Source organism: Siniperca chuatsi, linkage group LG9, assembly GCF_020085105.1.
Source record: "Siniperca chuatsi isolate FFG_IHB_CAS linkage group LG9, ASM2008510v1, whole genome shotgun sequence".
Classification (NCBI taxonomy): domain Eukaryota; kingdom Metazoa; phylum Chordata; class Actinopteri; order Centrarchiformes; family Sinipercidae; genus Siniperca; species Siniperca chuatsi.
The window spans coordinates 11568678-11594869 of record NC_058050.1 but is presented as its reverse complement, the minus strand read 5'-3'; the positions used below and the strand labels follow the sequence as shown (position 1 = coordinate 11594869).

At 41.5% G+C, this 26192-nt stretch overlaps 1 protein-coding gene across 5 annotated transcripts; it reads right to left on the bottom strand.

The window, feature by feature from the left end:
* Positions 1-1168: 1168 nt before the first annotated feature.
* Positions 1169-25801, bottom strand: chd4b (chromodomain helicase DNA binding protein 4b). 5 transcript variants are annotated; one of them, XM_044208844.1, is made up of 40 exons: positions 25538-25801; positions 25018-25227; positions 24486-24610; positions 23065-23319; positions 22836-22951; positions 22612-22711; positions 22276-22486; positions 21990-22111; positions 21711-21834; positions 21395-21567; positions 20654-20899; positions 20174-20377; positions 19818-20029; positions 19230-19361; positions 19039-19138; positions 18623-18814; positions 15797-15997; positions 15322-15459; positions 15087-15208; positions 14816-14989; positions 14457-14598; positions 14062-14311; positions 13649-13773; positions 13457-13549; positions 13208-13349; positions 12833-13002; positions 12354-12543; positions 10316-10402; positions 9191-9282; positions 8918-9051; positions 8170-8314; positions 7902-8058; positions 7211-7296; positions 6827-7082; positions 6690-6746; positions 6276-6446; positions 6082-6190; positions 4616-4748; positions 4210-4405; positions 1169-2464 (listed from the first exon to the last, which is right to left on the bottom strand). In XM_044208844.1, the coding sequence occupies exons 2-40, from the start codon at positions 25079-25081 to the stop codon at positions 2262-2264; spliced, it is 5949 nt and encodes a 1982-aa protein (XP_044064779.1). In that variant the 5' UTR covers positions 25082-25227; positions 25538-25801; the 3' UTR covers positions 1169-2261. The 5 variants fall into 5 exon arrangements, with proteins under 5 accessions (XP_044064779.1, XP_044064781.1, XP_044064782.1 ...); XM_044208846.1 differs by having other exon boundaries at positions 7211-7293; XM_044208847.1 differs by having other exon boundaries at positions 12366-12543.
* Positions 25802-26192: the final 391 nt, after the last annotated feature.

Genomic DNA, 26192 nt, shown 5'->3' with positions numbered 1-26192 from the left:
TAAAACTCACAGAAAGAGTCAGGTTACATTGAGTCCAGGTCAGCTTTCTTTCTTACTTTCTGTGTTTACTTGTCCCCAGCCCTGGCTCCTGTTGAGCCTCCAACTCTCTCTCATGATAAGATAACAAGCTTAATTACCAGCCCAGCCAATCCCCCCCCCCCGCCCTGTAATTTACTCTAAGTTTCTTAATTACCCGACTATCTGTGGAAGAAAATGTGCCTGTTCCTGTCCCCTTTTCCCCTGCTCTTTCTCTCATGACCTCTTCCATGTGCAAAGGCTCTCTGGTTTTCCATCTCCTCAGCAAATCAACATTTGCCTCCATGTAAATTCCACCTTGTCTTTCGAGACATGCAAAGTTCGTCATGCTCTGTACGCTCGTCATTTGTTTTGTTTGAACAGTTATACTTTCTAAACTGATATCTGCATCCACATAATTATTTCTTACATAAACAAGGGTGACAAACTAAACAAAAAACCTGAATAAATGAGTGGAAATATAACAAATACAGGGATCACTGAACGGTTTGATGAGTATAAAAATTATGTGAATCATTTGCTATGGCCCTCACAGCCACCATCTCTCAATCCAGTTAAACACCTATGGGAGAGATTAGGACCAATGTCTTAGACAATGTTCTCCACTACCATCACTAAAACAACATGTGTGAGCCTGTCAGACTTAGATGAGGAGTCAGTTGTTCACCAAAATCGGCGACTAGCAGACGTATCAGAATGTTAAGTATAGTTAGCATCTTTTATTTGTTTATGTTGTTTGTTAGCTGGCAGTGGCTGACACAGCGTTAGTAGTTGTGAAACATACAATAATATCAGCTAAGATGTTACAGTGTGTTCACATTGTTATTATGTAACATTAGCGGATAGTTGAAGGAAGCTCCAGGGCCGGTTTACATACAAAAACAGCACCCCCTATCAGATTTGCTGTCAAAACTTTCACTACGCTAACTTAGTGCAAACTTGCTCTGTACTGATAAGTCCGCTTTGCACTGGAGGTTTCAGGTTTCTTTGCCGGTGGCATTGTGATTGGCTTTCGAATTTGTGACGTCCCAAATCTAGCTTGCCCGGAGTAGGTTTGAATCTCATAAGAAACATAAGAAAAACACATTTTTGACTTGAGGAGTACTTTAAAAAATTGACAAAAACCTTGAAAAACTGTTGACTTTTTATTGTAGTCCATAAAAACAAACAGCAATGATAAAAACGACAAGGTGGTAACCGTAATAATAATACTCAATAATGTCAAACAACATAACAATAGACAGTAAGAAATTAAATTAACTTAAGATTGCCATCGTTCTCAAAACCATCCCATGTACCTAAAAGCTGTGGAGCTATTGCATGTCCGTATTTCGGGCAAACACGGGAGAGTTTCCAAGGAGCAAATTTGTGGTGCAGTTAGGAATGTCAGGGTGCTAGTTGGGGTGTGAGCACAGAGAGCTGATCCTGGATCGGGTCACCTGACAAGAGAGGTGGAGGTTTGGGATGGAGGGTAAGGACGTGGTAAGAGGTAACAGATCTGACTGATAGAAAAGTGACAGTAACAGTCTCTCTGTGTCAGGGGCATTCTGCAGTAGAGGTGCACATTAGTATGCCCTATTTTATACATACATACAGGAAACACACACACACACACACACTCTCTGTACACACACACACACACACACATATAAGTGAGGACATTAGAGTTGAATGACTTTAAAAAAAAAAAAAAAGCTGAAAATTTCACAATTTTCTAAAGGTGAAAATGAGCACAATAAAATCCCTTGAATTCTTTAATAATCCAAAAAAATTACTACAAAGCACCAGTAAACTCCAAACATGCTGCTTTTTCTCCTGTCTAGTTTCTTCTGCTTCATGTTACATATAGTTACGTACATATTTGACCCTGCTGTAAAGACAGAACAGGACAGGTCAGTGGAGCTTCCCACAGTTCAACAGTGCTCAGGTTACACAAGTTAAATCTGGATCCCAGTGGAGGAGAAAGACTTGTTTCTAGTCTGCCACAGAAAGAAGTGATTCTTCCATTCACTCCCATCCTACATCTACAGTTCCAGTCTTTTGAAATCAAAGTCCAGTAGCACAGCTAATGCTCTTCTGAGTCCGGAGATGGGTTGTTGGTGCAGAACGAGAACTAACCTGACTGTGCTGTACGTGGTGGTTGAGGGGGAGGACGTCTGCTACATGGCGGTGAGGTGAAGGCGACTGGCCTCAGTCAGTGAGAGTGACATGTGCGAGATGACTGGTCAGCGCGGCACCTGCATCTGCTGTGAGGTCTGTGATTGGTTCTGAGTAGTGACCTCAGGGCCCCGGCTGGCCAATCGGCTGAGGATGTTCCTCTCAGACATTTGCAGGCGCACGGCGACAGGGGGTATCCTGGCTATGGTTGCCGGGAGGCGAGTGACGTCAGCCTTCATGTCGCTCAGCAGTTCCTCGAGCTGTTTGAGAACTGGAAATACAACACATAAACACTGTTTTAGTTTTTTTTTGTCAGTTTTGAGTTGAGGATTCAAAGTTACCATATTCAAGCGTTAAGGTGCAGTCAGACCAGATTTCTCCTGGTGAAATGTACTCACGTGGTGTGGTAAAAAGCAGGAGGGGACAGGAAGTAACGTGGGTAGGGTTGTAAACATGAACTGCGGGATCTAGCTTGGCTAGCAGGCTAACAAAAACAGTCTGTAAAGTTGTTAATAATACAATTACTACTAACAACTAGCATTTTATCAGACATTTTACTGTCATTGTCCTTACACTCACTACAGCCAAGCAGCATCTGTTCTCTACTGCTTGTATTATTTCACCAAGGAGTTATTAATCAGCAACTATTTTGACAAACAATTAATCGTATAAGTCATTTTTCAAGCAAAAATGCCAAACAATATTTGGTGGTTCCAGCTTCTCAGATGTGTTTCTCTGTATTATATTATTGTAAATTGACCATTTTTGTGTTTTGGTTGGACAAAACTAAACATATGAAGATGTCACCTTAGACTGAGATAATATGATGGCCATTTTTCACTATTTTCTGACATTTTATAGGTATATATATATATATATATATATATAATGATTCATTGATTAATTGAGAAAATAATCAGCAGATTAATCAATAATGAAAATCTTTAGTTGCAGCCCGACACCAAACCCTCGTATTGAGCCAGTACTAATCTCTACAACCTCAAAGGGTGGTTGTAGTGTTTATTTCCTTGTTCAAACATGGAAGCTGCTCTGTTTTTAACTGCAGTATTGCACCTGGTTGTTCCTGGTTATATTATAATTAGAGCCCAGAAATTTAAATGCTTGTGTTTACATAATAGCTCCCTTTTCCCTTCTCCTGATACCATCACAAGGACGGCCAACGCTTCTCTCTCTCTCTCTCTCTCTCTCTCTCTCTCTCTCTCTCTCTCTCTCTCTCTCTCTCACTCACACACACAAGCTCTTCTTATTCAGAAGCCTCTTACAAGAATGGAAACTGTTGCCTTAGACACAATAGATAGTTTTGATTCGAGATAAAGGAATATTCGATGACAGTACAGAATCTTTAAAACAGTTCTCCTGCCAAGATCTGAACATAGGATGACCAATTTCCAGTCACTGCAATTTCACTCACTACAATACCACAGCAGTCAGGACTGACTGGCTTTATGACTGATATGGCTGGTGTTTCAGTTAGCCAATCCATTTCTATAGTAGAGAATGGAAGATCCTGTCGTTAGCAAAGTGTTTTTTGAAAAACACTTAATTATTGACAGCAAATGTGCTATCTTTTCATAACAATGTCCTCGCTAATGATGTACAGCTCCTCCTTGCAGACAATGTGCAGCCTGCTAAACGTGACTATGAATTTGAGAATTGGTTGGCGAGTTGCAAGACAGCCATTAAACAGTTAAGAGGATTATGAGTGTCACAAATGAAATGTATGGTTAGTCGATTCCTCTCAAGTTAGCTGAAATATTTAGCTACATGTAATGTCATTAGTAAAGTGACAGATAGTACCTGACTTTGCAGTTGCTAAACATGAGCAAAAGCCTGTGCAGTACACTTGTCCCCAGGTATTTTCAAAGCCAAGTACTTTCAAATTTTCAAACAATTTGAAGGCCTTATTTAATTTTGCTCAAATCTACAATCTTTTAATTTTCCAGGTCAATGAGAACCTTCACTATACCTATCTCTTTAATCTTCCATACGATTTACCTTTATGCAGAACTGCATTGGCAGGCTTGTTTCCAGACATGGACTCCTTGCTAAGGTGCTGGTGGGACTCTGCGAGACACTCCACCTCACTGAAGCGAGTGTTGAGGGCCATGGAGGGGTGGGCCGGGTCCTCTGTCATGTTCAGGTAAGCCGCCCTGCGCAACTGCTCCTCGATCACCAGCGCCTGCTCCAATAACTATACAGGAAACAAAGAAAGTCAAGTCAAGTAAATTTTATTTATATAGCCCAATATCACAAATCGCCAATCGGCATACAACACCCTCTGTCCTTAGACCCTCTTTGAAAGACAACATGCCCAGTGAGATATGATAGAAACACAAACAGACAGAAACACACACACACCTACAGGGGAAACTTGTGACAACAGTGAGTGCACTCAATTCACCTTGAACCTGCGGGCCAGAAACTTGTTCTTTATCTCCAGGAAGTTTCCTCTGCTCATCTCCCCTTTGAAGGGCTCATTGAGGATGGCAAACCTCACATCGTTCTGCACATCCTGCCACCGAGCATAGCCGTGTCTGAGAGATGCTGAGGTCAAGTGTAACAACATTATTGTCCTATGAGGGTCATATTATCATATGCCAATTTTATCTCAAGCAAGTTTTAAGGACAATAAATGCTGATTATCGTGCATGGACAACTTAACACTTAGGGGCTTAGGCAAATAAAGCTGTGCACTACAGATATTCCTAAACCTAAACATTTAAGATAACTTTCTTCTCTTCTTTTGAGAAGGTCCCTGACTGCATGACCTGTCTTAAATTCTTGGTCCATCATCCTTTCAATAGATCAATAGACTCCTAAATAATTCTTAATCCGCGCAAACACCTCACTCCCATTACAGAAAACTGTAAAACAAGAAACTAAGGGCTGAGAATGCAGTTTAGTGTGCTTCATACTGGCAGCTTCAAGTTTCTACCATCTAGAATGCAGAAATGTGATATGAGGCGGGAGCTTACGATTATTTTAATTAACAATTAATCTGCCAATCGTTTTCTAAAATAACAGTTTGTTTGGTCGATAAAATATCAGAAAAAAGTGAAAAATCACAACTTCCTAAAACCCTAGCTGACCACTTCAAATTGCTTGTTTTGTCTAGTAAAAAAAAAAAACAAAAAAAAAAACCCAACAACAACAACAAAGATATTCAACTTTCTATTATGGTGGACTAAGAAAACCAGCACATCTTCATATTTGATTTTCAAAACAGTTTAAAACAGATTAATTTCTCACAACCGACCGATCGATTAGTCAACTAATCATTCAGTGTTTCCCATTAATTACCTATTAGTCTAATTTGTCCCGCCACGAACATTGTGTTTTGCGCAGTTGCATCAGCAAAGCATCTTTCACTCCCAGTCAATCAGCCAAACCGTCTGCGATCGATTAACTAGTGGACAATCTCCCCTCACTCCACCCCTCCCATACCTGTTCGTTCTGCTATAGCGAGAAGGGACTACTAACAATCACAGATGCCCTGCAGAGAAACACAAAGAGAGAGAGAGTCTCCTCTTTAATGTAGGACTACTTATGCCATTGTTTTGTAAAAGCTTGTAAGTGCACCTTTTGGTGCCGATGGGGAGAATTAAAGGGAAAAGAAAGGTGAGCAGATTAAAGTAGCTTGTGAATAAACACTAAAATAAGGTGGAGAATTAAGTAGAATTAAAATGATGAAATCTACTAGAAATAGGGTAATGTATTCTTTCAAATACGGTAGGCCTATTGTCAGTAGACAAATATTACCACCACCCGTCACAGTTACACTGTCATCCTGTGAGAAACACTGAATCATATCAGCTCTGCGGTGATAGGAGACAGCAAACACACGAGAGTTTAACAAGGAAAGGATACTGTATGATTCCAGCCAGCAGCCAGTAGTCATGGCGACGGTGCCAAATCTCAAAGGTCTTCTTGGTGACGGTGGCTGCCCTCTCTTCATTCTGCCACAGAGAGTGAAGCTCTGGAAAGGAGGGCAGAAAGGTCAAAAGACAGAAACTGAAGAGAAAAAGAGAAGAGAAAGGAGAAAAAAGTGTGTGTGTTTTCACCTGTGAATCCTCCGTCAGCAATGTTGAACATGAACCTCTGCTTGGTGGCTTTTTTCTTCTCTTCACTGACGTTAACCACCGCCACAGCTGTTCCTCCTTCCTTGGTATTCTCTCCGTTCTGCAGTTTGCCAGACTCGTCTGTTTTCACACCGTCCTTCTCTTCTTTTTGCTCTGAGAAAACAACAGAAACATGTCAGCAACAAAGTTTAAAACTCAAGACACCCTCTCCTTATGGAAATGCAGTTATGATTCCAATGGCACTGTTGAAATTGTTGAGTATATTTACATTTAGACATTTAGTTTTACCTTATAAATGTATTGAGGATGTCTCCATCTGAGTTTTTATAAACATTTTGCAAAGTACTTTCAATGCAAAGTGTGTGTATGTTTGTGTGTGTGTTGACACGTATGCACCTTTCTTCTCCTCTGTTGGCGAACTGATGTCCATCTTCTCATCTTTTCCCTCCTCAGCTGAAACAAGAGGAGCACTTTTAGAATGACAGAAAAAGGAAATGAGAAACATTGAAAAAGAGTTTAAACACCTGCCTCACCTTTAGACTTGTCCTCCTCTGAATCCGTCTTGTCCTCCGAACCTTCACCCTTGACATCAGCAGGAGTGTCCTTCTCCATCTCCAAAATCTTGTCCTTCTCTTCTTTGTCCGTGCTCATGTCTTCAGCCTCCTTCTCCTTGCCTTCATCTCCATTTCCTGTATCCTTTTCTTTCTCCTCCTTCCCTACAGCAGATTCTACCTCTCCTTTCTTTTCAAAGACGGGGGATTTTTCAGACTCATCTGGGATTTCAATAATCTAGGGGGAGAGAGGGGGTAGCAAGTTTCAAATTAGAAAAATCAGCAAATTCAAGTATAATGTTGCTGCTCAAAACATATTAGACTGAAAACAAAAATGGGTGATATGGATGTAAAAGCAGAATTTACCTCTGGATCATCCGCCTTCTTAGCTCCCTTGCCATCCTCGCCCTCCTTCTTCATGTCTTCCTTGTCGTCTGATTTAGACAAATCTTCTGACAAAACAGGACGCACGTGTCAACGACAGGTATGCAAAGAGTGCATTTATATCCTGTGTCTGTTATATTTGTCATTAAAACTAATTACATCTTTGAAGCTTAATGGTTGAATAAGCCAAAAAAGTGTGTCTTGAGGCCAGTTATTACTTATTTCATGTTTTTCTGGTCAGGGAATAAGCTGATAGTCAAGAGATACTTGTAGTTGGGTCTGAACAGAGACAAGGATAACAATATATTTCAGTGCAACACAGAGACAAAATTGTTCTCATGTCAACCAGGGTTATGTCAGGGTTACGATTACAATTTAAACAATTTAAGTTAGAATTTATATTAAGCTTCGGTTAGGGTATAAGTTCAGGTAAAGCATGTGGCGCTGAGGTTAGGGCTCAGAGGAAAAGGAAATGCATGTCATTTGTCAAAGGATCCCCAGTCAGGACAGTCTTACAACATGCAGTATATGTGTCTGTGATGGTTCTCATTGCAAGAGCTGAAATGACATTACCTGACTGCAGGGATCATTTGTACATTGTAAGAAATCATATGGAATTTTAAATGTTGTTTTAATAATCCAGTACTAAGTAATGAAGTGTGTGTGTGTGTACCTGGGACAGGAGTGTTGGGCTGTGTGTCTGCAGGGGTCCCAGTAGAAGGAGTCTTTGGGTCTTCACCTGCAGCCAAAGCTGCAGCCCTTTTGTTCTCCTCCAGCTCGGCCATCCAGGGCATTGACCACTGACCGTTCACATGCTCAAACTCCTGCACCTGTTAATCGACATGTCATCCTATCAGTCAGCCCATCACTCACCAGGGATTAAATACCTGAATTACCTAAACATGTTTTGTACCGTTTCTTTTCTAACTGGTAAACCATACCTTTTTCCTAATAAGTGACATCACACCAATACGGGTAAGCACGTGCTGCCTTGACAGACCCTCACGTGGAACACCATCCGCAAAGGTCTCAGCTCCATCAGCCCCTGGCTCACAAAGGTGACGCATGAACAGAGACACATAGGCCCTGCGAACACGTTTGAAGAAGAATGAGGAGGGATGTCACCGTTAATACGTTTGGAACATGTCAAAATCTCTGTGAGCCAGACACAGAAATGCACAAGGAAAATACACTGCAAATCAAACTAAATGATAAATATACCAGATTCATGACTGCTATAAAGGGTTAAGAGGCTTCTAAAGCAAATAGCCCAGCCAAGTAAACTGTAACACTGCTTAGGGTTGGGTATTTTTAAAAATATTTCGATTATATTGCCAATACAATACCTGAGTTTTGGTCTTTATACCAAAACCATACCTTTTTTCTATACTATATATACATTTTTCTATATATAAAACCACAGTTATCATATTAAATGTTGTCTAAACATAAGAAGCCATACAAGAACTTTGCCTAAATAAAAAAATGTTTTTGATTTAAATCAGGAACTCTCTGATCGAAGTAGAAAAGATTATGAATCTGACCTGCTAACTGTGAGTATTTGACAGTTTTCAATACAGCTACAGACACGTTTTGGATAATAATGCTATCAATAATAATAGCATTGAGGTTCAATATCTAGCGCTACCAATATTGGAACAAACAGAAACATGTCACATTGAGACTTACTTGAATTCTTTCTCAGACTTCCCTCGGAGGTCCCTGACCAACCACTGGTTGGTGAAAGCATCCTGGGGAGGCATCCCATAACGCATCACTGCATTCAGGAAAGCCTTCCTCTGTCGTGCATTGAAGCCCAAAACCTGACAGGATAAAGATGTTTGCAAATAAAATGCTTAATAGAAATAACAAAAGGGTAACATGACAAAAAAGGACATTTTTGAGGCATTTATCATTGTTTATCTTTTTGTGCTAACTCATTCTTCATCTGTAGGAACTCACCTCGATGTTCCCGCCCACTCTGGCCAACAGCGGAGGTAGAGGTTTGTCCCGATCGTTCCTCAGCCCTTTACGGTTTGGTCTGCGGGCATTAGCTAAAGCGAAATGAACATAGTTAGTCTATCTGAGATTCAGTGCACATTCCAGGCAATAACGTTTCACTTAAGTCATTAAAATTTAAAGTGAAACTGAATCTTGATGTATCATCATGTGTGTTCTTAACGTCCTAAAGTTGCTCTGTGAAGCTGTTCCACTTACGGCTCATCACGGCACACTCTGATCCTGCTGAAGCTGTCCCACTTCACAATCTCTCTGCACTTCTACATTAAAATGCTTCTTCTTAAAGCATAAAGCTTTCAGAACGTTTACAACCAAAATCAGTGTTGTGGTATACTTCATTTAATGAAATATAAGTAACAGAGCCATAATTGAATAAAAAAAATAATAAAATCAATACAAAGCATGTACATATTTTTGCACTTATAAATGAATTGCCAAATAAATAACATTTATATCAACTTATATAAATTGTATAAATAGGAGATAACAATTTGTTCCGAAACAATACTGAAAGTGTTTTTTGAAACAAACCGTGTAAAGTGCATTTCAAAACAACTTAATTAACAGTTAATATGAACACAAACATTATCTTTAGAGTGCAAGTAGACAGTTCAGCTGGAAGTGAAACCACTGATTTTAATTTTCTTTCCCTGTTTCTTTGCTTTTTTCCTTCTCTTTTCTTCCTTTTTCTTTTTCTTTCTGTCTTTTCTTGCCTCTCTACGCTCAATGCAGATGATGCAGCGACAAGTGCTGCTTCCTGAGTTGTTGTTGAGGTTGTCAATGACGATATCATAGCTGTCATCTGAATCTGAATAAACATCTGTAGAGGTGGTTTGAAGGCTGTTAGTGGATGAAAGAACTGGGGCTCAAACAGTAGAGATTAACAGGAAGGTCTACTTCCATGTCTCAAGCATTGCTGGGACCAAATCTTAAACTCAAATTCATCTTAATGACTAACTTAACAACTTAAATGGAACATTCTATATCTTCACATAAATAGTTAAGAGTGGTGGCATTCACAGTCCATCTTACCACCAAAGCACACACACACACACACATATACATTACCTTCACTCCGTTCATCAAAGTCCTCGTCGCCCTCCTCCGAGGCCACCGAGTAATCAGACTGGTTATCGGACTGATCCTCCTGCCAGTCTAACGGGAGCATAGACAGAGAAATGTTGATGAGGGAGAACGGACAAAAAACTCTTCACAGCCTGGACATCAATCTTATTGATAGACAAGATAAAGTACATCCAAACTCCTTGTGGAGCTCCAGCCCCATTAAGTTACTGTCAACCAGGCTTTTAGCCAGGAGGGGGAGCTACTGCTTCAGAACCACATTTTTACTAAATATTCCCAAATCAACAACAGGAATAGTTTTGTCATTTAACTTTAACATAACTGACATGCTGACTATACAACAAAATTTACAGAAAGGCATAACTAATTCTCAACTTGTATGAGTACAAGTACACCTGTTGTTTGTCTCCTTTGCTTTAAGCAACAGTGATTTTTGCCTTGTATGGGTTCACTGTCCAATTACAAATAAACCAGCGCATGAAAACAAATTCAAGTCACAACATTCAACATAATGTACATAACATACCAGTAGTTTTTTAATAGTCAATGATTTAATCTTTTTGACTTTTAAACAAGGACCTATTTTAATTTATTTTCAGTTTCTATAAATATTTTTTATATTATATATATATATTTAGGTTTGTTGTATTTAGTAGATCACAAAAGCATTCACAAGTCTGCTGCTGCCGTCTTTTTAATCCTGTATTCACTTTGCTCAAATAAGTCTGGGGAGGAGGAGAGTGGAGAACGTTTAATATGGTTTTACTTAATTTCAGTAAAATTTAACATGCTTTGGCTTATTTTAATGCTAGACTTAGTGCAAATATTAACATGCAGTAGTATTGCCTCTTTTGTGCAATATTACTGAATCTTTACAAATTTAAAATAAATGAAGTTCTATTCTCCTTACAGATTTTAACAATGCCTTGTGAAAAGCCCAAAGGCTACATTCATTATTACCTGGCGTTCGTTTGTTTGTCTGTCAGCAAGATTACGGAAAAACAATTGACCCGATTTTCATGAAACTTGGTGGAAGGGTGCAGCATGGGCCAAGGAAGAACCCATTCAATTTTGGAGCAGATCCAATAGGTCCCAATAGGTCAATTGCAACACTGGTGTCTATAGCAAAATGAACTGAACTTGTCGCATACGCGCAAACCGTCTTAAATAAAGTGAATGGTGTCCCGTGACTAAACATACAACAAAATATAACAGCCACCTCAAACATCGCTGTAGGAACAAATGCAGCTGGTATATGACATGATGGCGCTTCAACTAGGAACAACCATATTTTGACATACTCTAATTCTAATAGTTTCGGAAGTATATCCAGACATAGCTATTTAGTGGTTGCGCTTGCAGATTTGCATAGCAAATCTGGACTATTGGTGGAGGTCTGTGCTCTCCGAGTGCCCTTCTAGTTACAAATGCAATGGCCGGTGGTTTTAGGCTAAGGAAACTTATAGTGCCCCTTTCTGTCAGGTTGTATGTAGTTTTTTGTTTTCAAGCCTGTCTCCTTAACACACATTTAAGCTAAATACTACAAGTACATCAGCAAAACTCTGTATCCTTCTAGTAGTCTGATGCTGTCTTCCTTTCTATCTTGCAAATTCTGCTACTGCTCCTTGTTGTTCTTGATGGTAAAAATCAAACAGGCTAAGCCAAAAGCTGTACTATATTATCAATACCTCTTTGGGGTCAATTTCTGTAGTTGGTTTGAATTAGGTTTCAAATGGGACCTCAACCCAGAGTTTCAGTCAGTCTTATTCTGGTTATTTAGTGTGCATCCATCTCATAAAGCAGGATGACAAAGTTAGCTGGATAACTGCACTGAGGAGCACAGCTCTGTATGCATCACTCAATGTTCCAGATACAAGATTCCACAAAACAAAATGAAAACTTTATGCCATGCACTCACTGGATCTCCTACCATGTTACACCAACACCACACAAACACAAGTCCACCAAACAGCACTGCACAGCACACACACAAGAAGAGGTTGCATTATATGTTGTTCTGTACCCTGTCTAATACCTCGGTCCTCCTGGGAGCCGTCATTATAGTTAACTGGCTTTCGAGTTCTTTTGCCTTTGCCCAAATTTCGGGCGAGGTCCTCCTGCTGCTGCTCATAGTGGTGACGAAGCAGCTTCTCCCAGTAGTCAGGATCAACACTTTCTTCCTGCTTGATCACCTCCCTTTCCACCTCCTCCTCCTCAAACAAAGGGAAGAGTAATTAATATTTTATATATTAAGAATGCACACAATGCCTGTGGATCTACCTTTTTGAAAATTTAAAACCTTTTATGCCATTCAAAATAAAATAAAAATGCCTCTACAGAGTTGAACAATAATGCTAGATCTAGGTCAAAGTCGATCCATGTCTAAAGCTGCATCAAAGACTAAAAACAATTTCAGGACATTTTAGACAATTCTAACTATAGACATCCCCTACCTACTTTGTTATATAATCATACACACACATTTTGTAGACACATTCATACCTCATCATCTTCATCTTTGACCACATACTGGGCCACTTTAAAGGAGCTGAGGTATTCGTTCATGCTCTGGAGCTCAGTGTCGTCTGTGGCGTCCTGGTTCCTGTCTAACAAACGGTCAATTGCGTGATCATCGTAGTGGATCACACTGCTGTCATCCTCCTTGTTGTCCCCTGAAAGCAGGATGAGTCAAATAAAAAGGAAGCTAAACAAAAACAAACAACAATAAAAATATACTCTGAAATTATGTAGCTACCCTTTTAATGCTTGAGAAATGTTTATTGTAAAATGCAGATAAACTTAAAAGTAAATGATTGACAGAATTCATACTGGATCTTAAAAATAGATGCATCTGGCAGTGGGTTAAACTCAACTCACCCTCTCCGACTTCATCCTTGAACAACTCTTCAGTTCCAAACTTGAGGATGTCATCGAGCTCCTGCTTGGACATGGAGCCTGTCTTGGAGCCGAGACCAGGTCGCACCACCAGATGGGTGAGCATCATCTTTTTCTTTGCCACCTGGTAAAGGGAAGTACGTGGAAGACAAACAAGCGGTGAGCAGGTGATCCTGACATAGTTTATACAATTTTAAGAGGTAATTTCTTGTAGTGCTCCTTTTCACAGACCTGTGTGATCCTCTCCTCCACAGAGGCTTTGGTAACGAAGCGATAAATCATCACTTTCCTGTTCTGGCCTATACGGTGAGCTCTGCTGAACGCCTACAAAACACACACATGAAACAAACAGCATAATCACCTATCATCCAAATAAACAAACATACTGACATGGATGTGAGGTTGAGCCCGGGGTTTGCATACCTGGATGTCATTGTGGGGGTTCCAGTCAGAGTCGTAGATGATGACAGTGTCAGCAGAGGCGAGATTAATGCCCAAACCACCAGCTCTGGTGGAGAGGAGGAAAGCAAACTGGGGAGCACCGGGAGCTGTTGGGATGAACAACAAAAAAAGAGAAAGAAAATCAGAACATTGATAGCATACCAAAGCAGCTGTTTTTAGGTAATACAAACAGTTTATACTCAGGCAGATTCCCTCCTGAGGGCAGGGCTTATGTAACTCAGAGTAGCTTAAATTTCCAGTTCCCGTCCAATTTTTTCACAGTTGAGAATGACTTCCGGATGGGAGCCGAAACGTCTTGATTCTGAAAACAGTGTCCAGATGACTACGACTGAAACCTTTTCTACGACAAACAGTTTATGTACTATATGGCTCACCATTAAAGCGGTCAATGGCCTCCTGTCTCAAGTTGCCAGTGACTCCTCCATCGATTCTCTCATATTTGTATCCCTCGTTCTCCAGGAAGTCCTCCAGCAGGTCTAGCATTTTGGTCATCTGGGAGAAGACCAGGACCCTGTGGCCTCCCTCCTTCAGCTTCCTCATCATCTTCTGGAGCAGCATCAGTTTTCCTGAAGACTTGGTCAGAGCATTGCCCTCATACATGCCATTTGGAAGTTTTGGCGCCTCCTACAACCAGAGAAGAAATCTGAATTAACTGACTGCATTAAATATATTCCAATACATAGCCATAGTTCAGTGCTACAACACAGCATGCAACCCCGTAAGAAATAGTTTGTTCCCATATAACTGTGTGGAAAGACGTGGGTCGTACTGTGGCGGCTGCAGGAAAAAGGTAGGGGTGATTGCAGCACTTTTTCAGGTCCATCACCACGTTGAGCAGAGAGACTTGGTTTCCTCCTCCTCGAGTGTTCAGGGCCTCAAAGTTACGTGTTAGGATGAACTTGTAGTATTTCCTGGGTTACAACAAAGAAACAATGTAAAAAATAATAATGAGAAAAGAGACTACAGAGATCAGCCAAAGGAAAATACTCTACACACGTATTCAGAATTCAGACTTTATATCCTTCACTATCCAGAAAAATGCCCACCCATAGTTTCAATATGTAGACCGGTTTAAATTTCACGGGTGTATACTTTAAATATACTGCTACACATCTTCTCTTAACTTACTTCTGCATTGGGCTCAGCTCCACTCTAACAATGAGCTCAGTCTTTGACGGCATGTGTTTGAAAACATCAGCCTTCAGCCTCCTGAGCATGTGTGGTCCCAGCATGTCATGGAGCTTCTTGATCTGGTCCTCTTTGGCAATGTCTGCAAACTCCTCCAGAAACCCTTCCAGGTTGCTGAAGAAAAAATACATAAATATAAGATCAGTGTGGGTGTCCTCATTGTATCTGCAATACAGCCACATATGCTGTGGCCACATATGGGGCTACTGACTTGAATCGCTCTGGGGTCAGGAAGTTGAGCAAGTGGAAGAGCTCCTCCAGGTTGTTCTGAAGAGGAGTACCAGTTAGCAGCAGCTTGTGTTGCAGCGGATAGTTGTTCAACACTCGGAAAAACTAATAAAAAAGGCAGAGAAAAAAACATATTTAACTATTTAACATATTATTTTCAGTATTGAATTTGAAACATAGAATAAACAAACACTTCTACTAAAGTACTATGTTATTACCTTGGACTGGTTGTTTTTGAGTCTGTGTGCTTCATCCACAACTAGACAGGCCCATTCAATGGAGCCCAGCACAGCCTGGTCAATAGTGATCAACTCATAGGATGTTAGCAGGACGTGGAACTTGACTGTTGAGTCTTTCTGTAAAGCACAGAGAGAGAGGGACATTAGTTAAGCTGCCCAACAGGGAAAGAAGTAGAAACACAATTATTAGGGCACAATTATTGCCTCCACTGGTAATATTAGTGCCACAAACTAAAAGTGGTAGTTGAACCTTTATATAATTTGGCAGCTTTAATATTTTTGTAATGTAAATTCTGACCGGTGTTGCTATTAAGACTATATAAGACAGAAAGTGCTAGTACGTAGTGTACCAATTCAAACTGACTACACTGCTTCATCACTATTTCCTATCAAAGATCTTTAATACTCTCATTTGGTATCCTCACTCTTGCTCTTTTCTCTACTTTTTCCTTACCTTCATCTTTGATGCTTTTTTCCCGCCACGGATGGCATTTCCCTCAAAGGAGAACTCGTTCTCTCTGATGACAGCCCTGCTGTCTTTGTCCCCTACGTAGGTCACCACGTACATGTCAGGGGCCCACATCTCAAACTCTCTCTCCCAGTTAATGATGGTGGACAGGGGCGCGCTAACCAGGAAGGGACCTTTGGAGTGACCCTGTAATAGTGGAAAACAAAGTTAACACTAGACCAGCAAGCAGGTGTTAACGGGGTCCAAGCCTCCAGTGCAAGTCGCAACATGGCCCATGGAGGTAATGCAAGTCGGACCTGCAGTCCCATGTGTGCGGTGGAAGTCGCAGGTGGAGATCAACACAGAGATTGGAAAATATTCAGTTCAGAAACGGTAGTTTGGAAAAATAATGTTAACTTATTTAATTATTTTGCAACAAAAGCGCCACCTAGTGAAAAAAAAAAATCTATTAGGATAGATTGCTAGCTGTTGGTCAGAAGGCTCGTGTTATGCTTATCAAAAATATAGATGTTACTGATGGTCTTGTTAATAGAGTGTTTGGTACTGTTTGTAATTTGTAATAACTGTTTGTAATTGAAATTTGATGGAAACGATAAATTCCCAAAAACAATTTATGTCAATTTTGATGATAAAAAGACAACCCCAATAGGTGCTGACGAGGACAAAGTGACAAGCAGTGGTGGAGTTAGTTAGTCAATTACATTTAGCCTGGGCTTGCACAATACATAAAGTGCAAGGCTTAACTTTAAACAAAGCAGTGGCATCAAAAAAATTCTCAGCTGGCCAAGCATATGTAGCCTTAAGTCGAGTGACATCTTTGGAAAATCTTGTCATTCAAGATTTTAAAGCCACTGCCATATATTCAAAAAATGATACTGACGTTTACAGTATCTACAGAAAGTACAATTAACAAGAACAGAATTTTCTCTGAAGGTCTGTTTACATAACATTCAAGCTCTACATGTACACGTAACAGACCTAAAACATGATCACAGGATATTGGATGCTGACAAACTTTGTATTACAGAAACATGGTTGCAACACAATCCACCACATAATAATACTGCAACGCCAGGATGGACATTTCACCATAAAGTAATGTCTCAATTATACAGCAACATTGCAATTTTCTCTGGTTTATAGATAGAATAACATGGTGGTGTTGGCTTCTATCACAAAAACCACATCATTTGTAACATTCTACATGTGCCTTGTGGTGACTTGGAAGCCATGTTTAATGTTCAGCCTCTGGACCACTATTACATAGTGCTGTATAGACCGCCATCATACAAAATTAGCCTATTAAAAAAAAAAAAACCTGACTACTGTAGTTAGCCATTTTAAACAACTTTCAGGAGGCAAAATAATAATGGGTGATTTTAATGACAATGTACTTGTTTCGAAATCCATAGAATACCTCACGCAACAGCAAAGTTACAGTCAAATTGTAACCACACCAACAACAGAAAATGGGACAGTAATTTATCACATTTACATAAAAGACATTGACCCTAAAATAGTAAATGTGCAAATAATTTCCGCATACTACAGCTACCATGATTGTATTTCTATGGGTTTCTTACTTGCTAACTAGGGCCTGCAACATTCATCACTGAAGGTGGAAAGTCTGTACTATGGTGAGGGGGGGCTTAACAAGTTACACACTTGAGAAAATATTTCCGGCTCTAGTGTCCTTCACAGATCCATCATGCCAAATCCCCTGCATTCATCTCATCATTCACCTGATCCTACTGCTTATTCTATTTATTTTATTTTTGCTATTATTTATACAGACTGGAAAAAAGTAGGTTTTCGCAACAAAAGCAACACCTAGTGGTCAATTGGTGCCAAATTTTGCACTGAGCCTCGGTGGGGCATGGGAAAGTACTAGCCCAAGTTTCGTGTTATATGGACAATACTATGTGGAGTTATGACATCACTTCCGTTTTACTGCAACCTATGGGAAGTTGCTGAGGAGAGTTGGAAATGGGCGTGGCCTATATCACGAGATGCAGCTCAGGGAACGTGTGCATGTAAGGTTTTTCGATTGTGCAACATACTATGTGGGAGTTGCTGGCCAAAACGCGTTTACGTTAATTATAGTGCCACTGGCTGGTTGACGTGAAATTTTTGGTGTCTGAGGTATGTGCGCGATTCTATTCCACCCCTGTGAATTTCACTTGACTCTACTCTTACAGTGTAGGTTGCAGTACCACATTTACCAACAGAGGAAAAAAAAATCTGAGCAATTTCAATAGGGTTCCAAGCACTGCTGGTACTAGGCACCACGATGCATTGCATTCATGGTTCTTTTATCCAAAGCACTTTACAATTGCCTCTCATTCACATTCACCGATGGCAGCGAGCTACCACGCAAGGTGCTGGCCTGACCATGGACCTGTAGACAGGAGAAGCTGGAGATTGAACCGCCAACCCTGTGATCAGTGGACGACCTGCTCTACCTACTGAACCACAGCCAAGAAAATTATCATATAGACTACAAGATATGTAAACAAATGTATTTGTCTTGCCCTGCCTTTAGGACAGAGTTCCTTACTTAGAACTCATCCCCTTTAATGGACAGAGTTACTGTGTGTCACATGTCTGAAACCCCACCCACTAACATTGATTGACAGGGGAGGGCAGACTGGACAAAACAGCATCAGGACAAAGGACTTACAGATTTTATTTAGTTTTATAATTTAAAATATTTTAGCATAAGTAGGTCTTATTTTAGCAGAACAAAAGAATCCAATAACAAAAATGTAAAATATAAAATTCTTGCATGAAAATCATATACACTGTACTCACCTCCTTGTACAGTGAATAGAGGAAGACAGCAGTCTGCACAGTCTTGCCTAAACCCATCTCATCAGCCAGGATCGTGTCTGTGGCCTGAGCCCAAGAAAACCTCAGCCAGTTCAACCCCTCCAGCTGGTAGGGATGCAGAGTGCCTCCTGTGCTGTCCAAGTAGTCAGGCTGCCGATCAAACTTGATGGTGGGCTGGAAGGAAGAAACCAAGAAGAATATCAATTCCACATCTGTCCTAATTCAGGCTACTTTTATTCTGCCAAGGGAATACGCTTCACAGCAATGCTTCATTTTATCATTAATAATCCAGTAGTCCATTGCAAAAACTATATATGGCAGGATTAGTTTCATAACCAAGGCTGTGTTTGGAAATATGAAAGTTTCTGTTTTTTGGTTCAAAGTTTCTAAATACTTACATCTACAACTGGATTAGCAGGTGGTCGCTCTGCCTTCTTGACTTTGACTGCCTTCTTCAGCTTCTTACCAGGTCTGCCCTCCTCACCCACCATCAACTCTCTTAAAGAAAATGAGATAAAACATCCTTTCAACTGCATTTCTGTATACCATGAGGGAAGAATCATCTGACATTTTGTAAATCTCTGCATACCTGTGATTCCAGTATGTCTGTTTGTAGGTGTCAAACTCTGGGACATCCATCTCTTCACTCTCCCAGGTTGACTGGTCATAGGGCAGATCTCTCCATTTGATCAAGTAATGTACGTTGTTCTTTTTATCAACACTGACATGAAAAAAACATACATTAAAGATGGAGTTATAATAAAGCACTATTACTGTGTTTGCTCTCCAGGTGTGTACAGCTGTGTAGTATAGATAATAGTAGAATAAGTTTTTAACGTAAAATTTTTGTCTTCATACATACATACAATTTTGTCTTCCTGATCTTTCTTAGGGAGTTAAATTATATTGCAATCCTATGGTTTTTGTAGTGTCACACATCTAAACTATTTTAGTTTCTAATTTTTATGAGTTATTAGGAATAAGACATAAATTCTTGAAGCCAGTAACTACAGCAATGCGCATTAAACCACACAGAATAATCACCAATTAACAGCAATTTCAAGACTAAAATACTAAGTCTGCCTGATGGTTTCACACCTTCAGAGCAATAAAATTTACTGTATGCTTCTTTTTATAGGTGAACTGTGTATTTCATATGAGATTATATGTGTCCTACCTGTGGTTGAGGATGCGGTGGATCATCAGCCACTCCATCTTGACTCCATAGCGGTAAAACTCCTGCTCCATGTGGACAAAAAGAGGATCTTTGTTCTTCCTCTTGGTGCTTTTGTCATCATCACCCTCACCTCCAAAATCCACAGGTGGCGGTTCGTCCATGTCAGTTTTCCTCTGGTAGTTACGGAACATCACCTGGCAGTTCAGCTCCAACTGGGGAAGAGCGACAGGGAGGTAGAGAAAGGGTGGTCTGAATATACAGGACCATTGGATTTGTGTGTGTGTTGTGAGGGAAGTGCACAGAAAAATCCACATTCTCAACTACAGGTGAATACAGTTTCAGTATGTGTGTGGTACCTGTAGCTCCAGCACCCAGGAGCAGTGCCAGTAGGACATATTGCACCATTTGACAAAGAACTCCCTCTCCCTGCGGCCCACCAGCGGCGGGGGATCAGGAGAATCAGCAGGGAGGTCAGCAGGCCGAGGGACAGGCATGGAGGCTGGCGGCTCCCCCCATCGCCATGTTAAAACCTTCTGGACTTTGCCCTTCATCGGTGGACACTGATAGGAAGTAGGAAAGGAGAGGAAATAATTTTGGATAGGGTGCTCGTCAATAAATGGAGGCATTTACCACTAATAAAAAATTCTGGGTTTTTTTTATTTATATGAATGGTAAATTTTTAGGACATGAGAAATCAGAAAAATAAAAACGGCAAGACTGCCATGGTTTTTATCTAAAATACTGTAGCCATGCACAAGATGAAATCTGCATCCGCATGCACGCCCACATTAGCACATGGACGCGCAGACTCATGTGTACCAGTGCACAGCGCTCACCTTGCAGCGGGGGCAGATCCATTCTCCGTTGGGGATTTCGGGGAGAGGAGGGTTGAGGCAGTGGATGTGGTAGGAGGAGGGGCAGGTGTCACAGCAAAGCAGCTCCCCTCCATCCTTGCACACCCGGCAGAACTCGATGTGGTGGTCGTCTTCTTCCTCCACCCCTTCATCCCTCCTGTCTTCCTCATCCTCTGCTTCAGCATCAGAGAGATCATCCCTGGCCTCCCACTGGATCCCCTCCTTTTCCTGGTAGCAGAATTACAGACAGAGAGGGAGGTGGTGTGTGTGTGTGTGTGTGTGAGGGGGGGAAGAGGGGGGCAGACAGCCAGGGAAGGTATGCGGAACAGAGTGAAAGGAAAAAAGGGAGGGGTGTGTGATTTTCAAGAAGGGGTGTGTGCGTGTTGCATGCACATGTGCGTGCATGTTTGCGTGTGGAGCCATAGTGGAGGGAGGGAGTGGGAGAGGAGGGACAAGAAGAGGAAATGGGGGGGCCGGTGAGACGTGTGGTGGGGAATAGGAGAGGATATACAGGCACATGAGCAAAATGGTTGGGGGGGGCAGCAGAGGACAAAGAGAAATGGAGAACACAAAAAAAATTTAATAACCATTAACAAAGTCCATTTCCCATAAATCAACCTGTCAGCGCTGTTTCATACTCCAGGAATCAGGCCCAATCTTCTCTAACCTAGGACCTGATGGTCTTCTCTGCACAGCACTGAGAGGTGAGCTTACGGTACTCACACAGTGTGGGCAGCTCCACTTGCCCTCAGGTGCTTTCTCCATGTCAGGGTCCAGACAGACCATGTGATAAGCTCTGGGACAGGTGTCACACAAAATTATCTCTCCTCCCTGCTGGCACACCTCACAGTAGTCCTGGTGGTCTGTCTCATAACCATCGCCGTCCTCTGTCTCCACTGAGAGAACATGTCCACAGAAAATGAGAGAAAATTAGAAACAGAGCCTGTGACACAGAAGGAGTAAGGCTCATATTGGCCTTGAGTTTGAATTTATTCAACAAAGAACAGACTTTTTATTATAGTAATATTTCCATGCCAACCTTTCTTCTTTTTCTTCGCACTCTTGGGTTTCTTCTTAGGACGGCTGCTGCGGTTGGAGCCATCTGACACAGAGAAACTCCCATCATCAAAGTCACTGTCAACATCAGGTTCATCTTCATCACTCTGACAGAGAGACAGTGAGAGAGAGGAAGATGAGAATGAGAGAAATACCATCACCAATATCAATATTCTAATTTAATGATCGTTAAATTTTCAAACGTAAAGACAAGCCAAAAATTGGAAATTAGAAAAATAGGGTGGCAAAAAAAGTATCCTACAGAGGAGCGCTTCCTCTTGCTGTTGAGGCCCCCTAGTTTGATCTTGAGTGGAGCCACCTTCTTAGGTTTGGGCTTCGGCGGAGGCTTCGGCGTGGGCTTCGACTTCTTGCGAGCGTTGGGACCTGAGAGGACACAGAGATCAAAGTTTAATCAAAAAAACAATTTAAGTTAGATAAATATTGAAATATCCGATTTTACAGAGTTCATAAATAACAAACCACCTTTATCTTCATGCATCATTATCATGTAAAGCCTAATAATCATGTTCCACATTAATCTACTTTACCTTTGCCTTCTTTGGTCTTGGCCTTGCGGAGCGGAGGTGCCGGGGTTGCCGGGGGTGCGGCAGGTGTCGGAGCAGTGGCAGGAGCAGGAGCAGGTACATGTGAAGCGGCAGCAGCGGTCTCTGCCCCTCCGTCAGTCCCTGCCACCACCATGTTCTCCACCGCTGCAGCCACATTGGCAGCTGCCAGGGCTGCGTTGGCCGTGGCACAACCCTACAGGGGGACACAGCACAGAGTGAGAAACTCTGCTCTCTACTGTTAAACACACAAGAGGACAGAAATATGTGAGTCTCACTCATTAAAAGTAAGACTTTCAACCTTGTTCAGAATTGCAATACCTTCAGAGGGTTGTTGGTGCTGAATTCTCTCCACTTAGCCATCATTAAAGTCATCATCTTGGATACAGCAATTTTGGGGTTTTTAGCTGCAATTAAAGGCCTAAGGACATAAAATTGACAAGAAATATAGTAATTATTAATTTTTTCATACACGCATACCTCTTTAATAACAAGGTAGAGGCAAACATTAATATCTACAGTTAATATAAAAGGGGTTTCCTCACCTGACAAACTGGCTGAAGGCCTTGTAGTTGGTGAGGGAGCTGTAGTCTTCCTGAGTAAAGACGTGGTCAATGTCTTTCATGCCCCAGGCCTCCAGCAGCTGGGTGGAGCTTTTAGGCTGAGGCGGGAGGAGAGGGGTTGAAAAGAACAACCAGAGGGAGGTCAGTTTGTCACGCTAGCCCTGAGGGAATTTACTATCCAATCTGCAGTTTAGTCTGAATAAATCTTTACCTGGCAATCATCATCATCATCTTCATCATCTTCAGGTTCTGGATCTTTGCGTTTGCTCTTCGAGCTGGACGAGCCTCCTTTCTCTGCCGCCGCACCTCCTTTCTTCTTCTCTTTGGCAGAGCTGGAGCGTTTCTTCTTTTTCCTCCCAGGGGCATAATCACTTCCTTCACTCTCTGACCGCACACCTCCTTCGTCTGCATCTCTCTCTGCTGCTTCTACTCCAATCAGGTGCTCTGGGGAGCTGACTGGCAACTCCTGCAAGACAAAGAACCACTTTGCTAATTACACAAAGACACCAGTGCTTTATATACTTTTTATATATCATATAAACTATAATGTCATCCTTTTTATTTGATTTCTAGCGATAATTATACCGCACTATTGGTATGGGGAAGTCTGCATGGAAAGTCACACAGCGGTGCTCATCCATGGAGCTACACTGATCAATGCATGATTCATCACTAATTTCAGGTAGAGTTGAAACGATCATTCACTAAATATATTGGTCGACAGAAAATTTGTTGACAACTATTTAATAATCAGTTAATCTTTTGAATCATTTTTAAAGCAAAAATATCAAACAATTTACTTACCGTCATTGAAGAAACTAGAACAATTTACATTTGAGAAGGTGGAACCAGAGAAGTTTGGCATTTTGTCTTAAAAAATGTCTCATTAGATTATTTAATTATCGAAATAGTTAACGATAAATTTTCTGTAGACCAATTAATCGAGTAATTGTTGCAGTTCTATATCATATCATTTTAATCATCGGGTTTTGGTGTGTTGGACTGTCAGAAAAAACATGCAGTTTGAATGCATCATCTTTGGCTGTGGAAAATTATACTAGGCATTACTCACAACTTTTTAATAATCAATAATTAATCGATAAATCGAGAAGAAAATCTGCAGATTAATCAATAACGAAAATAATTGCTAGTTGCAGCCCTAATTTCAGGAAATCTCTTTTATTTCAACGCTAACCCTTTATATTAATTGCGTCAGATATATCCACAGAAATTATGACTCAGGCATCTTTTCCACAGCTGTTTTGCTTCACTGTCCTGCTGTGAATAAATCTCAGAAGCACATGACAGAACTAGTGTATTAGCTCACTATTTGGCTGCAAAACTTCCATCCCTTTGGGATATTTTGAGGATGTCCAGTAGATCTGTGGATCCTAAACTGGAGCCCAAAGACTCACATGGGTCCTTTGTGATTGTTTTAATGTGCACTATTAGGCAGGTAATAAATCCATATCTGCAACACGTCATTACCCCAGATGGGACCCCATGTGGTGAGTTGACAGTTACAGTTACAATTGCTTACACTAAGTCAAATTCCCCCAGTTCCCTGAGTCACAGCCTTAATTTAATTTTACGACCTGAATATGAAAAGTTTGGCAAAAACAGTAAACTAACCTCTCTGATGGGTCTCTGCCTCTTGCTGCTTCTGCTCTCTCGGCTGCTCTTCTTGGCTTTCTTCTTTTTCTTCGACTTGGGTACCTCGTCTACGTCAGACACAGCATCCTCCAGCTCGTCCTCACCTGCGGGTGACACGCGTTAATTAGTAAGATAAGACAGTGTGCACACGGACAGGAGCATTGCTGCAGGCCCGAGGGAGAACAGAGCAGACCGCGCACTGGCACGAGCTGGCAAATATTCGTGCACGCACGCACACACGCACGCACCGTGAATGCCACATTTGAAACTTGCCTCTGTCTTTGAAACTTTCACGCCCGCACTCAAGAAGACACACGTGAGGTTTAAGGAATAAGAGGGGCTAAGGAATAACAAATAAAACTATAAACACTTGCTTGACAAGTTAGCTAACTAATTTATTATGGCGAGTGACGGTGCCGACTACTCCTGGCTAGCTTAAGCTAACGTTAGCTAGGGCGAGCTCAAGTGACAGAGAGAGATGGACCTTCAGAGGGGGAAAAAGCGAGCTTACCGTGAAGAAGTGAGTGCTCGTCCGCGACTCCAAAGTCTTCCCTCTCATCCTCGCTGCCCGACATTTTCCCAGCGTTTTAATTATATTCCTTGCTGGTCGAATTAATCCCTCCTAAACCTTGCTCCTCGGTCGGCGAGGGAGGAGGGAAAATGACGTGGGACTGTTTGAGAATGGACCGGGGGTGTCCAGGAAGGGAGGGGGTGGTGGGTGCTGAAAAATAAATAATAATAAATGGCACTGGTTGGTAGCTAATCCTTGCTCATTTCTTATTATTTGCATCGCATCTTATTGACCACCTGCGCACTCAAACAAGTTGGATAACTAGATTATCTACGCTTTCACGTTTTCTGTTGTTGATCCGCAGGTATTTTTCTACACAGGAGTGGGTTAAGTTAAGTGTGACATCCATCATTATTATGATTATTAAGTATGAGCGGCAAATTCGCACTGTCGAGTTATAACAATACATCAAAGAAAAGTTTAAGCATTGAAACCCTACCTTCACGCATTAGAAACTTACTGTAGTGTGTGTGTAGTCCCGGGTCGAGGTGTGCTCTCTCTCTCTCGGTACAAGAATTAATACAAGTCAGGCTGTTTGTGCGGCAGTTGTTGTCATTTAGTGCTCATTCATTAAGCCCAGCTGAACCACTGATCAGCGAAATAAAAAAAATGAGCCGTCAATGACCCAAAACACGTTGCTCCGTCCCCCTCTTCTCTCTCCCCCAACCTTACAGGCAGAGCTTAGCTAACATCCTCACAAACACACAAAGGGGGCAGACATCCCATAATAATCCCCCTCCCACACTCACACAGGACTCTGCATAGTTACCTCGCAACGGACAGACCATAATACTCAGCCTGCCGCCACCCCCCTCCACCACGCGCGCGCACGTACGCACGTACACTGCCACCACTAGACATGCATGCACCAGCCTCATTGCATGCACACTCCTCCTTCCCACTTCCACTAGTAGTCCCAGCCCCCTTAGCAACCACGTTGTCATGGTGACACCCCCTCCCTGCAGCTACAGACCATAATACTCCAGCAGTAGCAGCATACATCCCATAATATACAACTCCTAAAAAGACAAGAAAGAAAAAAATACCAGTCACATGGTCTCCAAGGGAGCTCAAGTCCACTGGTGACAGACCATAATACTCACTGAGCATCCACC